The sequence below is a fragment of the Akebia trifoliata genome, chromosome 3 (assembly GCF_017979445.1).
Source record: "Akebia trifoliata isolate Shusen 1 chromosome 3, ASM1797944v1, whole genome shotgun sequence".
In the NCBI taxonomy this organism is placed as follows: domain Eukaryota; kingdom Viridiplantae; phylum Streptophyta; class Magnoliopsida; order Ranunculales; family Lardizabalaceae; genus Akebia; species Akebia trifoliata.
Genome location: NC_141377.1, coordinates 6,363,347 through 6,379,328, shown reverse-complemented (window position 1 = coordinate 6,379,328; position 15,982 = coordinate 6,363,347). Strand labels below are relative to the sequence as shown.

Here is a 15,982-nt window from a genome sequence, read left to right as displayed (position 1 = left end):
GTTTGAAGACAAGTTCAACCCAATTGACAAATTGTGAAATGAGAGTTGTATAAAATAGAAAAACTAAAATGATTCACCTCAATCTTTGATGTTTATTTAAATCAACCTTTTTAAGCAATACTTTTTACTATTATTATTATTATTGGTAGGCTTGTTTTTATCGAGTTTGTGTTATTTAAACTAGGACATTACCCAAAGACTTTATCAACTAAGTTAGTTGGCACCAGCATTTTAAGCAATACTTGTCAAACCTAAGTTACCAATTTCATGGGTTCACAAAGTTTGAATTCTTTACTCTTTTTTTTAATTATTTGTAAAGCCTATTTTTCTTCGGGTTTGTGATTTACCAACCTTTAACAAATAAGGTTAGACGGAGATAACACATTTATTAGTTTCATTAGTTTCACTTGATGGGAATGTTAACGTCGAAGACCTCATAGAGATATTATTCTCCACAACTTTGAATTTTCAAAAATACCCTCACCATTTTTTTTCTCGTAGTACGAAAGGTAAAGGCGTTTTGATTCTAACTCAATGGTATTCTTCAAAAGGCATTTACTACACAAGAACCAAAATACCATTGAAAATCTCTATATTTACAAAAATACTATCCAACAAGCAACAAAATACCTTTACTTTTTTGTACTAAAAGACAAAAATGTCAATGACACTTTTAAAAATCAAAATTTGGAGAGAATGCTAACATTCTCATGAGGTCTTGGACGGGTAAAAAAGAATCTAGTAACATTGATAATTCTGTGACACAACCTAATGCAGTGATTCTTGAGAATTCATCATAGACTCCCTAATGGCATGGGACAACAATTTCATTAATCTAAGAAACAAGTGCATCTCGCTTGTACCGCCTGACATGTATTAGATAAAGTGCAAATAATTAGAGGAATAAAATCTTATTAAGTAGAAATCTTAGTGTAAGAATCAACGTTTAAACGTTAAGTTGGCATAACAGATATGACCATTACATAAGTATAATTATTATGGTACATGATTAAAAATTAGAAAACAATTTTAATGAAATGCACATTAAAATTGGTCGGTTTCACATGTATTGGGTCCTTCTCCGTAAGTTTTCCCCCCTGGTAGTTGAATGGGTTAGTAATGACTTCCATTCCAGAAAAAGATAACTATGGGATATGTTTCCCTCGGCTATTACTTGGGGGGTCTGGAACGACAGAAACAACAGGGTGTTCAATAGTAAGAGTAAAAACTCGCATGCAGGTTTTTTGAAGATCTTGGGCTATCTGTACCTTTGGTCAAAACAATCTAAAGAGTTTGCAGGATTTTCCTTCGATGATTTTGTCTTTAGATGGAATGATCTTTGTAATCATTGATGCTTTATTTTCCTTCTTATTATTTGTGAGGCTTCCTTAGCCTCCTTGTATTTGTTTTTTTTTTTCCTTTCTCAATATATTATACTTTTCTATAAATAAAAAAATGCACATTGTTCTTTGAATCATGGTAACATGTTCTGATCAAATATGTAGATGAATGCAACTCAAGTAACTTAGATTCTAAAATGAGATAAAATTACTAGGAGAAAAAGATGAGTGGAAGAAAACGAGGGGGGACCATGATGCATAGGAACTTAACTGCTATAAATGGCAAATAACGATCAAAGTCTGCACGTGTCACCACTAGTGTCAAGTTTTAACTACAATTGAAGCACATGATATACATATCATGTTTAGCTGAGAAAGGAATTGAATTAAATTTAGAAGAGTATGCACACCTTAGTTACCATATATTTGTTATGCTGTATGATCCACCTCTACTCCCACATGTCATGTGCTCAGGTATCATGTTCCAGTTCGACCCATGATGTCTTCTCCATCAAATCAGTCTTTTGGGGTAAATGGTTTGTCAACTTGGTATTAGAGTGCTAGGTTAGTATAGGTCATGGGTTCAAGTTTGCCCGAAGGAATTTTCCATACTTACGGATGAGGAGTGTTGAGTGTTGTGTTATCCACCTCCGCTCCCGGGTGTCACGTGTTCACGTATCGTACCCCAATTCAACCCGTGACCCTCTTAATATATTCATGGTTGCACCTTTCCCATCAGATCGAGCTTTGGGGATAAATGGTTTGTCAGCAATATTGCCTTTAATCTTTGGTGGGGTTGCAAGAGTGCAAGCCCCACACCACTCTCAAAGTCCAAGTTTGATGGAAGCTTTCTATCCAAGTAACGAAGTAGGTGTAGGCTTTATTATGGATCATTCTCTACTCCACTCTTTAAAGAACATGATAAGATCAAACGGATAGTCATTCATGAGGATTGTATTTAAACTCGGGACCTCTCTTAGGTGATATTGCATAAATAATGGGTCCAGTGATATTGCATAAATAATAGATCCAGCCATTTCACTTGGATCTCTGCGTACAACACAGTTTGGTGGACAATCAAATATCATTTTCGATAATAATAATTAGTTCGTAATTGAAATTGGATACCTACATATTTGTACTGCCCTTTGTCACAACTGTCAACTCTGGTAATGAAAAAAATGTCGATCTATTCGAGCCCTCCCTATAAAGTAAAATAATTTCATAAAGTACAACAAACATCCCCTTCAATGGATTACTAGCAAGAATATCCGAGACATGTAAAACATAGTAGTATAAAATTGACTCTTTCGCATAAAGGTTTTCGTAATTGCTCTTGAATAATCTACATAATACAAATTAAATCACCTCAGAAGAAAAAAAGGATCAAAACCTTCCCAAGAGGAATCTCCTCCTGATTTGGGGTGTAAAGGATCCATAACACCACCACCAAGCATTCTCTCATGTAATTGAATCACCAACAAGTAGAGGTTAGAAATTAAAGGGTTCCTAAGATAAGGTTTGATTATTCCTCCAAGTTCAACCAAGTCCAATAATTGGGGCATATGAACCTCTGTTTCTCTGCTGAGGCATTGTGAAAGGGTATAAAGGCCCATCAAATTTACATATAATGATCTAAACACATCCTTATGGTTACCTGCACCACCAATCCAATCAACTCCACCCTCTGTCCTGAGATGATCCTTGGCAACCGACGTCAACTGATTGTAAAATCGTGTTCTCCATTTCTGTAAGAAAATCACAATCTCTTGCTTGCCGGATAATCCAACTGCCCAAGACATTGACATTGGAAGCTTCTCCAAATGAAAGCAACAAAGTTGACAAATCAACAACTTTTCTTCGTGGTGATTATCGATCTCCTTGTCAAAGACTCGTCTAACGAGATTCCCTTGAGATACCGAGTAGGTTGCAGTGTTGAGAACATATCTTGTAAGATAATCGAAGTACGCGAGCCAATGACCGAAGATTGATGAAAGAAACTCGAAACTCATTTCTATCACTTTCTCCACTTGGGTAGGGACCACACCAGTCTGATGACTTCTACCAGAACCTTTGGAAGTAAAACACCTTTGAACATCATTAGCGAGCCTTTCTCTAAGCCCATCGTCCTCATCCTCCAATAGCTTAATACATGTGAACCAGAGGTCTAGTATTCCATGAGCATACATGTTAGCAGCTTCAGAAGGCCTGAAAGAAGAAATTTGTTCTTCAGATGGGATTTGGGTATTGGACACAAAAGAACCGATACGCTCAGCTTCTTCAAGCAATCCCGAGGCTATCATGGAATCTGCAGCCGCCTTACGCATGACCACGGTCTCGGATGAGGCACTATGTTGCTTAATTAAATTTATGAAAGAACCGATGCATCCATAGATGTGGGCCCATTTTTCTGATCGATCAAGTTCACAACAATTAACTGTTTTATTTCCTCCTGTATCAAGAAGAATGGAGTTTCTAAATAAACCTGCAAACTGCTTAACACATATACCCATGCAGCAGATGAGTGCTTCTTGAATCTTTGTATGCTTCGAGACCTCTTTCAACGAAATCAACTTAACCCAAAACTGTAACACAGAATCGTAATCCATCCCACCAACATAAATCGTCTCCGTGGATCGCTGATCGTTCGAATTCTGGAACTGCATCAAGTTCCAGGCAAAAAGAATCCTTAAGATGTAACAAATACATTTAGGGTTGTTCTCCGTGGCTAAAAGCTTCATAAGAGTTAGCTGGAGATTAGTCTTAGCCCACTGGTGAATAATCTTAATGTCACTGCTAGATCGATTGTTGGTCCCACCAGGTCCTGTTGATTTCAGAAACCGAAGAAGCCATTTTAGTGTGGCAAGTCGAACTTCATAAGATGCATCCGATATTGAGAGGATTAGCCTTTGCTGAAGTCCAAGAACTGCACCCTCAGTTTCGGGTACATTTAACAAATCCAATGCTAGTGGACTACAATGCCTCTGTGGCATCTGGAAGACTTCTTCTGCTGCTTCAGTAGATGGTTGAAACACGCAATTGAAATAGGAAACTGTGGCCAGCCTTTGGAGTTCAGCCTTAGTTGGATCATAAAATGCCAGCTTAGGAGAAACTTCTCTGCCTAAGCATTCCGAAGATGACTCAAGAAGGAGGCTCCGGATGACACCAACATACGTGCTAATCCTGCATGTTCTCACAATACCAAGAATGCAATCTAGTAATTGTACATACGAGCCATTGAGGACCGGACAAGGACATAATCTAGGGCTGCCAATCCATGAAGACGTATTAAGCACCTCGATCAAGTTACCGAGGATATGATCTTTTTTCGAGACATCGGCCAAGTTTCTGCAATTTACATCCAGAAGAGAACTTAACTGCAATAGCATCCCATGAATGGAATTGAAGGAAGGAAGGTGCATCCCATTGCTTTGGTTCCTGATACAAGGCAACCCAGAGGTAATATTGAGTAGGACACCTGGCAGCTTCTCATTGGATACCAAGCCCGTTAAAGCTCTTGATGCAAGGACACGGACACGAAAATTGCTTTGAGTTGAACACCTCATGATGAATGGCATGAATAGGAAGGGATCAAGAGCATCTTCAGTTCCACAACTGATTGTAGAAGGCTTGAGTCTGGATAAAAGAATGAGCACAGGGCACAAACTTGGATGCACTACCTTCGCTATGTTGGATTCCAAATGTTTTGAGGATCCATCCCCAAGTAACTCAGTTGCAATTTTCAATTCATTGAACAAGAATGGGTGCAATGCAGGGTACCTTCAGGCAGCAAAGTTATATGATTACTTGCAAAGTCTATCTCAGGGAAAATAATTAAATCAGAAAAGGGCATCATTGGAGATTTTCTCTTAAACAACGTGATTCTATAACATAGGCACACAATGCAGGAATATTCATGTCTCAGCCTCAAAGACACAGACAAGGTGTCAGACAGCACTGCCTTACACAGATCCAAATACAATCATATTAAGAAATATTATAGTACACATGGTGGACCATATAGTGTAAGCTATCGAATAGCAAAAAAGAACTAGACTAGAAATATATGTAAGAAAGAGAAATAAACCAAGTCAAGCGTGTTGGTGACAACACAAACTCAAGTTGAACATATGGATTAGTTTTCTTCAAACCACTAATCCAACCTTCAAACCACTAATCCAACCTGACGCACCCCATTTTTAATGTATTTTGTATGTTTTACCATGTTAGGACTGAATGTGAGTTGACTCAATTGATCCGAATTAATCATGAAGACATGTTTGGATCAGATCCTACCAGCCCTGTCAGGTCATTATCCATCCCCTCCTTGATATATAGACAACCATTTTTCATCGCATGAAGTTAAACCATATGTTGAATAGGTACATTACCAAGGTTAAAAATACTTCATGAAAGTAGTAAGAATAAAAAAGTGCATCCATTTAAACAGAAAGTACAAGAGAAACTAGAAACACAAGAAATGAAAGATATTGAGACATACAAGACTCGAATCACAGGCAAATCTATATGGTCAAATAGTTATTTTGATAGAGAGATACGACTATATTAATATTATTAGTTCAGAAAAAGAATTGAGTAACAATTATTTAAAAAAAGTGTAACTGGAGGTATACTAAGCTGTGAAACAGCAATATTTAATGAATTTTTGTTTTAGGTTGTGGTACATGGGAGCTTATAAAACTATTGAAACAGGATTACATTCTCTGAAAAGGGAAAAAATCATAGGGTAACTAGTCCTTTCTCAATTATTAGATAACCATGTATGGGAAGTTTCCTTTTTGACACAAGAATCATTTCCAAGAAATGAAGAATTCTTGTTTTAGATAGGGACACCTAGAGGAAATGCTTACAAATGTATAGCATACTCAGAAATAGGAAATAGGATTTCAGGTGGCAAGTAGTCCTTAGAAATTACAAGACATCATATAGAGGAAATTTCTTTTTCAATAGCTAATTGAGGCATTATATATATGGGGGAGGATCAAGAGCCAACATATCGTCCTTATATTGTTAGAAGTTCTGGAATGGGCAGATTTTTTGTGAGGATGATCTCATCACCATAGAGATCATCCTCACAAAAAATCAGCCCATTCCGAAACTTCTAACATATATAGGACGATACGTTGGCTCCCAATGTTGGCCTCTTGATCCTACCCCATATATATCACCATAGAGATCATCCTCACAAAAAATCAGCCCATTCTGAAACTTCTAAAGTGGTTTACAAGTTGAAGAATCATGGACCCTCCATTTTTACTGTTAACTAGTAGACTAATTTTGATGAGAAAGTTTTAGAATGGGCTGATTTTTTGTGAGGATGATCTCTATGGTGACGAAATCATCCTCACAAAAAAATCAGCCCATTCCGAAACTTCTAATCCAACATTGGCCATTTCATTGGCTCCCTTCATTGGCTCTTGATCCTGCTCATATATATTCACCCGTGCCATTTGGGTTAACAGAGGTAAAATCGGAAAAATAATAAAGTTGGAGAGGTATTATTAAAAACAAAATTGGGATTAAGGGTGTTAAAGAGAAAAAAATAATAAAGCTGGAGAAGTATTAGTAAGAAAGTGGGGAAAGGGGAACAGGCATCCTCTTTGGAGTTAAAGGGTAAAAGAGGAAAGATAAAAAAGTTAGAAAGGTGGCTACGATTGAAAAAGGGAGTAAAGGAGGAAAGATAGTAAAATTGGAGTACTATTGAAAAATGGGGAAAGGGAGGAGAGGAAAGATAGTAAAGTTGAAGGGGTGAAGGGGTGAAGAAGAAAGGAGAGTAGTGCAGACCCCTCTCCACTGTAGCTGGAGGGGATGTTTATCCCCCATAACTGTAACTGGAGTTGGGTCCACATATATATACATAAAGAGAGAGAGAGAGAGAGATACATACTTATATATATATATATATATGTAATAGAAAGATAAAGGAATTTGGCAGATTATTTTAAAGGCCTGCATTAATTTGCAATAAGTTATTCACTCTCTCTTTTTATAGGATACTTACACAAAATCTTGTTCAAAGAAGAAAAAGAATAAATGAGAATAGGGAATGGGAACGAACTGGGAACACAAGCATACCTATGGAAAAATTCGAGGGCAGTTAATGCACGCCGTGCAGATTCACGTTTCTGTACATTAAGGAATCCAATCATACGACGAACCAAGGCAGTGTAAGCAAGGCAAGCACTATTTCGCACCTCCCAGTACGATGAAGAGAACGAACGAATAGAGATGATCAAGGCCTCCGCACAGAAACCCGATGTATCTGTTGCTAAGTTGGTATCATTAAAAGCAGCTCTTAGGACATTGAATGCGTGTACAGTGGGAATGACGCCTTCATCTCGTTCTTTTGACATTTTAGTTGTATTCATCTCTGTTGGCGGAGCATACTCAAGTGCTTGCTTTGGCTTTATCGATAAATCCATGCCAGGATCAATATTCTGGTGATTAGCTTCTGTTGGATTAGGCTGAGACATATTAGCGATGTCTATTAGCCATCGTAGTGCCCGTGGAAGGAGTTTCTTTGGTGCGCCCTCTGGCTCCGACAGAAAAAGAGCAATGAATGCAGCAGGAATCCCAGCACTTCTCCGTAACAAATCATCCACTGTTTGTCCCTTGGAAACTGTTCTTTCCATAAGTTGTTCCATCCAAGACTCCGTCATTTTACAAAGTCTGAAAAGGAAGAAAATTATAGAGCACTAAAAAACAGATAATGTAATATTGCCAAACATTTTCATTAATCATGTTGCAACCCCGATATTTGGGATAAGGCGCAGGTGATGATGGTGGGGGTGACGATGATGATGTCGTAACATGTTCCATACAAAATGAGTATGATAACAACACGTGTGATTTTTTGTACAAGACACCTCACATGCAAAAAGTAGAAAAAATTTGTGAAATGTTACATTAAGTTGGCTCATTTGATTATATATGTGTGTGTGTATGTGTGTGTGTGTGTGTGTGTGTGTGTGTTTTGCTTATCGTGGGTATCCCACCCTTCGGGTGGGACTAATCCCACAGTCACAAGCACCTCCCCCTCGGAAAGTCCTACATGCAACTGGTGGAGTCGAGACACTGAACTCCATTTCCTAAAATATAGACAGACACTGAAGGATATCCCATCCAATATGTTGATAACTTGCTCTAACTTTAGTTTGTTGTAAGTTTATATTTTACTATCATGTGCTATGCACGACTAAAGTATTGTTCCATCCAGGAATGTCACAAAAAAGGCATCTCATTCTTGAGGTGACCAAAACAATACTTAGTTTCACTATTGTCTCAGTTTGAATCATATCATTCCCTAACTACTATAGTGTAGGGCTTCTTTCTATTACTAGCTTTGGACCAGAAACTGAAGATTCGATCAAGCTGAATCTGACGGATTGGGTTCTGAAAATTCATAAAAGATATTATCATAGTTCCATAATTCAGTTAGACGTGAAAACTAGAAACTCCATTTTTATGGATGTAGAAAAGGGTGTTTTTGTTAGAATCCTTTCACTTCAACAAATTGGTTAATAATCTAATACCAGTAATATTTGATGAAAGAAAAATATTCTTGAGGCAACCTTCAAAGGAGATTACAACACAGTGCAGAATGAGGGTGAATGGGCATGAATGTCAGGCATGAAGAATTTATCAAGCTCAAGTTGCTGCAGCCTATTCATGGGTTCTACACCTTAGTACCCAATAGGTACCAAAACACAATTTTTTGTTGTTGGCAGTGGTGTTTTTTTTTGTTTTTTTTTGTGTGTGTGTGCATATGTGTGCAAATACACTTGTACATCATTCAAACAGAATTTCTTCATATACCTTTAGTCTTCCTCTATGAACATACTCTCTGACTAAAATACAATAAAAGACTATCTTGAAAACATAAACCCATCTTGGGATATTAAATTAAGGCACATATATTCAGCCTTATTCTTGCTACAGACAGAATAGTTATTTCCCCGGTGCTCTCATCAATCTCCATAATTGTTTCCCTTTCAAGGCCACATGGGCTTTGGTTATGGATAAAGATGATCTTCAGGTCCAAAGAAGAACAATGCCTTTTGTCTAAAGCATAGGCAAACCCAAACAGAAACCAAAATGCCATTTTTCTAAACATAGGCAAAGTTTATCATTGTCTCCCCCCTACCTTTGAATCAGTTGCAGCAACATTACTGTGGTTCTCTTTTTTCTATATTTCTAGTTTTTCCATTGTTTTTTTTTTTTCATTTTCCCATTTCTAACAACTATATTATAATGGTTGAACTGTGTAAAGTTGATGCATGACACTGGTTAACAGACAGAGAACTCAAGATAAATGTCATGTTTACATTATGAAGTTCAATAAAGGAGTCCAACCCAAGGCATGAAAAGAAATGTTGATGCTAACCAAATACAGTAATCAATGTTACCTAGGCATGTGGCATGAGTGCCAAGTGTCAAGGTGTCAACAGCTGTTTGGAACATCAACTTCTAAACATTCAAATACAGAGATACGGTCATACAAAAAAAAATATTATAAAATAAAATTTGGATGAATACAATACAAAACTATTCAGAGATCCTGCATACACAAGCACCTATTACTCCCTTAAGATCGAGAAAGCATGATGTCAAAAATACAAAAACAATATGATGCACAAATTGTTTGACATGTTCAGAATGTATAATTAAATAAAACTACATGAAAATCTTTAGAGAGTTGATTGGAAAACCTACTTGACGAAAAGATGAAAAGATAAATTATGCACATCAGCACATGACATAAACTACTTGATTTCTAAGAAGTATTTTTATTTCATTTTACTTTATTGTATTATAGACATAAGGATCTATTAAGAGGAAAATCAGAAGTAATTTTTAAGAACCAAATCATTTTTATTTATAAGTTGCAATACTTTATAGAATATTTCATGTTACTGTGCCCAAATAAGCACCACCTTGATGATATCATACAATGTTTTTTCGCACATGTCCAGAATTGGCAGGCCATGTTGAGGAGTGTTTATAAGTGGAAACAAGTGAACAGAGTGGAAACAAGTACATGGAAAAAATTCAAAAAGCAAAATTTTCAAGGTAGCAATAATGGTAATTTTCAAAGAGAATCATACCTCGGATCATTCGAACAAAGTAGACGGTTGCAAAGAGCCGTAAATCCAGCCCTTGTTTTATCGATGGCACCATTATGCTTCATTTTCAGTAGGACTTCAAGGAAATGCTTCCCTATTGCCTCTAGTTGTTTCAAATCAAGTATTTCATCGGATATCATCGCTGGCAATACATCAGCAGACTCAGAAAAGGAATCTCCAGGCTTATTAGTATCTAAGGAAGTGCAACTTGGCAGAGGAATTTTCCTTGTGATGGTTCCCAGAAGAAGACTCACCTGAAGATGAAAACATTATTCTAACAAATAATATTCCATGTTCATTAAGATGAATCTAGAATTCTAACTTTCCAATGTATGTTCAAATACTATATATGATTTTCTTCTTTGGTTCTTCAGAATCTTAGTGTTTGAACATTGAAGCATAAGCCAGAAAGTATTTCACCAACTCCATGAGCAATGCATAGAAGTGATTGTCAGCACATGGAAATACCGAAATGATGACGAAATGAAATACTATTAGATACTAGAAGGTGGCGTGTGCAAATGCACATGTCTTTAAAGGGCTTATTTGTAGTTTAAAATACTAATTAAAGGATGGTTTTGAAGATTAAATAGTTAAAAGGATGTATTTTTGTAATTTTGAAAACGAACCCCACACCCTACCCTTTTTCAATAATACCAACCTAACTTTACTATCTTTCCTATCTTACCCCTTCAATCCTAAAATTTAATAATTTCCCTCTAATCTTATTATTTTTCCTCTTTTACCCCCTAAACAGCCAAAGAGGATACCCGTGTTGTAGGCACAAGCGAACCGTAGTATATAATAAAACACAACGGTAAGTCCCACCGATGCTACAGTTTTGTAGGGGGATAAACGTCCCATCCAACTAGATAGAGTGGAATCCACACTACCCTCCTTTCATCTTCACCCCTTCAACTTTATTATCTTTCCTCTCCTCACCTCCCCCTCTTTCAATGATATCCCTCCAAGTTTACTATCTTTCCTCTTTCAGCCCCTTTTTCAATAGTACCTCCTTTAACTTTACTATCGATGATGTTTGTGCCCCTTTACCCAGTTTCTTAATAATACCTCTCTAACTTTATTATTTTTTTCTTTTTTACCCCCTTAACCACAAATTTTTTTATAATACCCCTCTAACTTTATTAATTTTGCATTTTTACCCCCCCCCCTCCCTTTAACCCCAAAGAGATGCCCGTACTGTTACAGCACGGGAGAACTCTACTATATATATGTAATCCAAATTTTAGTGCCGAACTACTTCTCCACCTTCTCTCATTATAATAGTAAAGATAAACACATTCAGTTATTGAAAAATCCATTGCAAAAGAACAAAAGCAACTAGACATAGAAATTAGTTGCATACCTCTTTCATTGCAAGCCAGCAACCAACCATGACAACTTGTTCATCTGGCCTTACATTGTCCACAGGTTTCAAAATTTTACCCTGAAGTTCAGATGAAGATTCAGGCACATCCACCTCAACGGGTACATCCGAGACAAAATTATCATCATGGAACATATCATCCATGTCCTCAGGAAGATACCATGCATCTGCTGAAACCACCCAAAGTGCCAAAGATGTTACTCGCATTACCAGCTCTAAGAGCGTCCCTAGTGCATTCCTCATCTCAGACCTACTCAACAAAACTATATCAGAATTCCAATCCAACTCCTCGAAAGTGTACCGAAGCGTAAGCAATACACCATGAACAAAGCTGTTCTTGCACGCTTCAGAAAGATCCTTCTCTCCCTCATCCACAGCAATACGCAACCAATCGATCAGTGATAGAATATATTCTATGACCGGAAACCTAGATTTAGGAAATTGGGTAGTATCCCCATTAAGCATCTCAGACTTTGAAAGGAAACAAACAACATTAATCGAAGCTCCAACAATCCATCCAAGCTCCAAGACGTACTTTCGGAATATAAGCCGTAAAGTTAAGGCCCCAGCGTCACTCTCTCTAACACGCGTACTGCATACCAACTTTTTAGCCCACTTAATTACTTCTCTGACGCTCTCTGGACTGGAAATTCCAGGAAGTGGAGTGGGAAAGTGTAGAAGTATGCGGAAAGAACTCTCTCTCAATCTGTCCCAACTATCAATAATTGATCCAACCAATAACAATGTTGAATCGGGTAAGGTGAATCCTTCGCTGTAAGGATGGAGGCAACTTGGAGAAGAAATTGAACTACAATTAGATTGAGAAGGTGGAACGATAGGCCAGATATTGTTCATTATCAGAATGAGTTCCATGGCCATGATTTTCCTTTCGTATGGAGCAGAAGGGTAACATGAAAAAAAGAGAAAGCAACTAAACCACTTCATATAATGAAAAAGATCCTCCGCTCTGTGGGCTATAGTATCTTTGTTGGAAACCAACGGTTGCCAGCCACCTTGCTTAAGCTGTCTCTCCAATGCTGTCCGGACCCGAGAAAAAAACTTTCTAAACAAGCTGGTCCACTTCATCTGAAAAGCTGTTGAGGAACACCGCATGTTCAAGGGCACTGCTTCTTTTAACAAAATGAGTTCCAAATGAGAAGGCAAACTAGAAGTCTTGGGGTTCAAGAAAAGTGTCTCCGCGGCATCAATACGGAGTGTTTCGTCAACATGAGTGAGAGCCAGTACAAGCCACTTCACAAACACTTTAACATTGATCCCTTTTACGCATACAAGGGCAAAAAGGTCAAAAGATTCTGTTTTCAGACTATACTCTCCTTGAAGCAATGAAGAATCACTCTGCCAATTGATGTCCCCTTCAATCAAAGCAAGCAAACGAGATACCTTGAGCAATGAGACCAAAGCAGCCACCTGTTGGTCAACTGTTAAGGCTCTTTTGGCCTCAGCGAGCTCAGGGTAAACAGGTTCTGTATCTTCTCTGTCTTGTCCCACTGAGATAAAACTAAGCATGGGAAATATACTATCGATGTCCACTTCTAGCACTACTGCTAAAGCATATGTGTTCAAGTTGGACCGAAGCTTTGAAACTCCGGAAACAAGACCATACAAAATAGGAGGCAAGCAATGCCCTCTGAAAGTAACATACCCACTCTCAATACCATCGCTGCTCCAACACTCATCACGCAAGCACTCAAGGAAACATTTCAAGAACGATGTAGCAGCACAACACACATCGTCATCGATGTAAGAATAAACAGTTTCAAAAATTAGGTTCGGGTTCATGTCCAAAACAGTCTTTGCACCCAATCTCTTTGTGAGAGAAGCTAAAGGAACATATCTTCCCTTACAACGTGGCCCTAAATGGAGAAGATCAGACGTTGTTTTCCTTAGGAGCAACTTAATTTTCTCACTATCCTCTGTTGACCGAAGGGTGGACTGAATATCTAAGAAGAGGTCAAATATGAGATGGACTTGTTTGACTGTCTGATTCAGCGGGTCTTCTAAGTTATTCCATATTATTCTCAATATTCGAGCCCCCATGTCTTCCGGGAGGGGATCATAAATGTCTGATAGATTTGCAAGGTCAGCCAATACTGATGTTTTAATCTGTTGCAAACAAATCTGTGTCACTGTCAAAACATGGAAGTTAAAATGGCTGTCAATGGGATTTTCGCAGTAGTTACATAGTTCGGGCAGAATCCCATCAAAGAGTATAGTCCAAACTGAGTTGCCACTAGACCCATTAACATTGAAACCATTTGTGCCACTCTTAGATAAATCAAAGTGGATATTAAGGACCGTTCTTGGAACCGCCGTAAGAATTCCTCTAAGCAAGCAAATCCTACTCAAAACCGAAAAATTCCCGATTTCTGAATACAAATCCCCCTTATATGGCACTTTTTTATCCAAATCCCTGTATTCGCAACTTGTATGAGCAAAAAAGCATTTAACTATGAAGCAAGCAAGTTCTTCAGGGCTCATACACACTTGAACAGCCGCACAAAAGCTCACACCTGCGGCTACCAAACAATCCCTTGAAAATGCCGACAACTTCAAAATGCTTAAAATTGCCCCAACAACAATCTCAAAAATAGTTGAATCTTCGGGAATTAAACTATTCCGACAACCCTTTGAATCAATAAACTTCGAAGGAAAACGTTGAAGCAAGTAATATAAACAAGATAACGCCTCTTGGCATTGTTCCATCACAAAGGGTGAAGGCCTAGACCCATCATTAACCTCTGAAACCACTCCATTCAAACCAAAAACTACGTCCAGAGAAACTGAAATCGAGCATTCCTCCACAATTTCCACCAAAAACCCTAATTTAGGACAACTCATCATCGACAACGCCACACGAGATACAGAAAATCTCTTTCCTTTTCCACCCAAAACACCATACTCATCACACAACGATCTGAAACAACTAGCGATTATAGCATGAAAATTACGACTCTTTGCCAGAACGGAAACTAGTGTTCGATGTAATGGGAGAGAACTCTCAAGAAACAGAATCTCTAAATAAAACCGAGCCGCCCCGGAGACCACGGCTTCTTTGCCGTTGCCGAGTAGTTCTCCAAATGCCGAAGCGACCTTTTTTACATGATTAACTTGTGAATATGTTGAATGTAAAGAGATCAATTCCTTTAATTCATTGAAGAAATTCAGAGAAGAAATATGTGAAGGCAAACGATTTAAAGCTTCGATGTAAGACTGAGGGAAAAGAACAGCAGAGTATGTGTAACGATGACGGTGTTGCAGAGCTCGCCATTTAGCAGACATTTTTACTTCTATGAACTATTAAAAAGATAGACAAATCTCGAAATTCAAACTAAAAGATTAGTTTTTTATGAGTAAATCATGTAGTAATTTTGGGGTTTTTGTTGGAGTTTGTGTTTGAATATTGCTATCGAGTAGCGGAGGAAAGAGAGAGGGGGGAAAAAAAACTGAGATTGAAAATTTGAAATTTCACCTGGAAGAATCTGATTCTTGTTCTGAATATTAGAGTTTCTTACTCTTAAAGCTTGCTCGGCACCATTAATGGTGGATTTGTTTCTCTTCCTCTACTTCCAGAAAGGAAGTTGAGAAGAGAAGAGAAGCGAAGCGAAGTAAAAAATGAACAAAAACGGGGGCGTATTGTATCTGTCCAAATACATATGTTAGGGCATTTTTGGTCCTTTTGAATGACAGAAATAACCTTGTTGTTAAGGGCATGTTTGCCTACGAAGTACGAATATAGATTATAGAACAGATGTTAGATATTATAACCCGTTTTACTTTAGGGAGGAGATCCGATGGAAAGCTAAGAGCACTTTCAACGCAAATAGGCATTTTATTGTGAAGAGTCATTTTGCCTAGAATAATGATTGGATCTCACATCGCACACCCTAACGTGAAAGTGTATGGGAATCATAGATATTTTTCTCGAGATACGAGTGAAATAGTATTTATGGTTCCTATCCACTTTGACATCAAGATGTGCGATATGAGGTACACTCTTGAGGTCACTCCAACACGACTTTTGTGCCTATTCAAGTGGTCTTCACTCCAATTGTACTAGTCAAAATGACTCTCTACAAATTGAGCTATGGTGA

At 37.8% G+C, this 15,982-nt stretch overlaps 1 protein-coding gene across 1 annotated transcript; it reads right to left on the bottom strand.

Annotated features, from left to right (window-relative positions):
• Positions 1–2,570: 2,570 nt before the first annotated feature.
• Positions 2,571–15,543, bottom strand: LOC147405769 (thyroid adenoma-associated-like protein). The gene is made up of 4 exons (XM_086433612.1): positions 11,850–15,543; positions 10,466–10,737; positions 7,437–8,030; positions 2,571–5,120 (listed from the first exon to the last, which is right to left on the bottom strand). Exons 1-4 carry the CDS (start codon positions 15,168–15,170, stop codon positions 2,705–2,707), a joined length of 6,603 nt encoding a protein of 2,200 aa, XP_086289738.1. The 5' UTR covers positions 15,171–15,543; the 3' UTR covers positions 2,571–2,704.
• Positions 15,544–15,982: the final 439 nt, after the last annotated feature.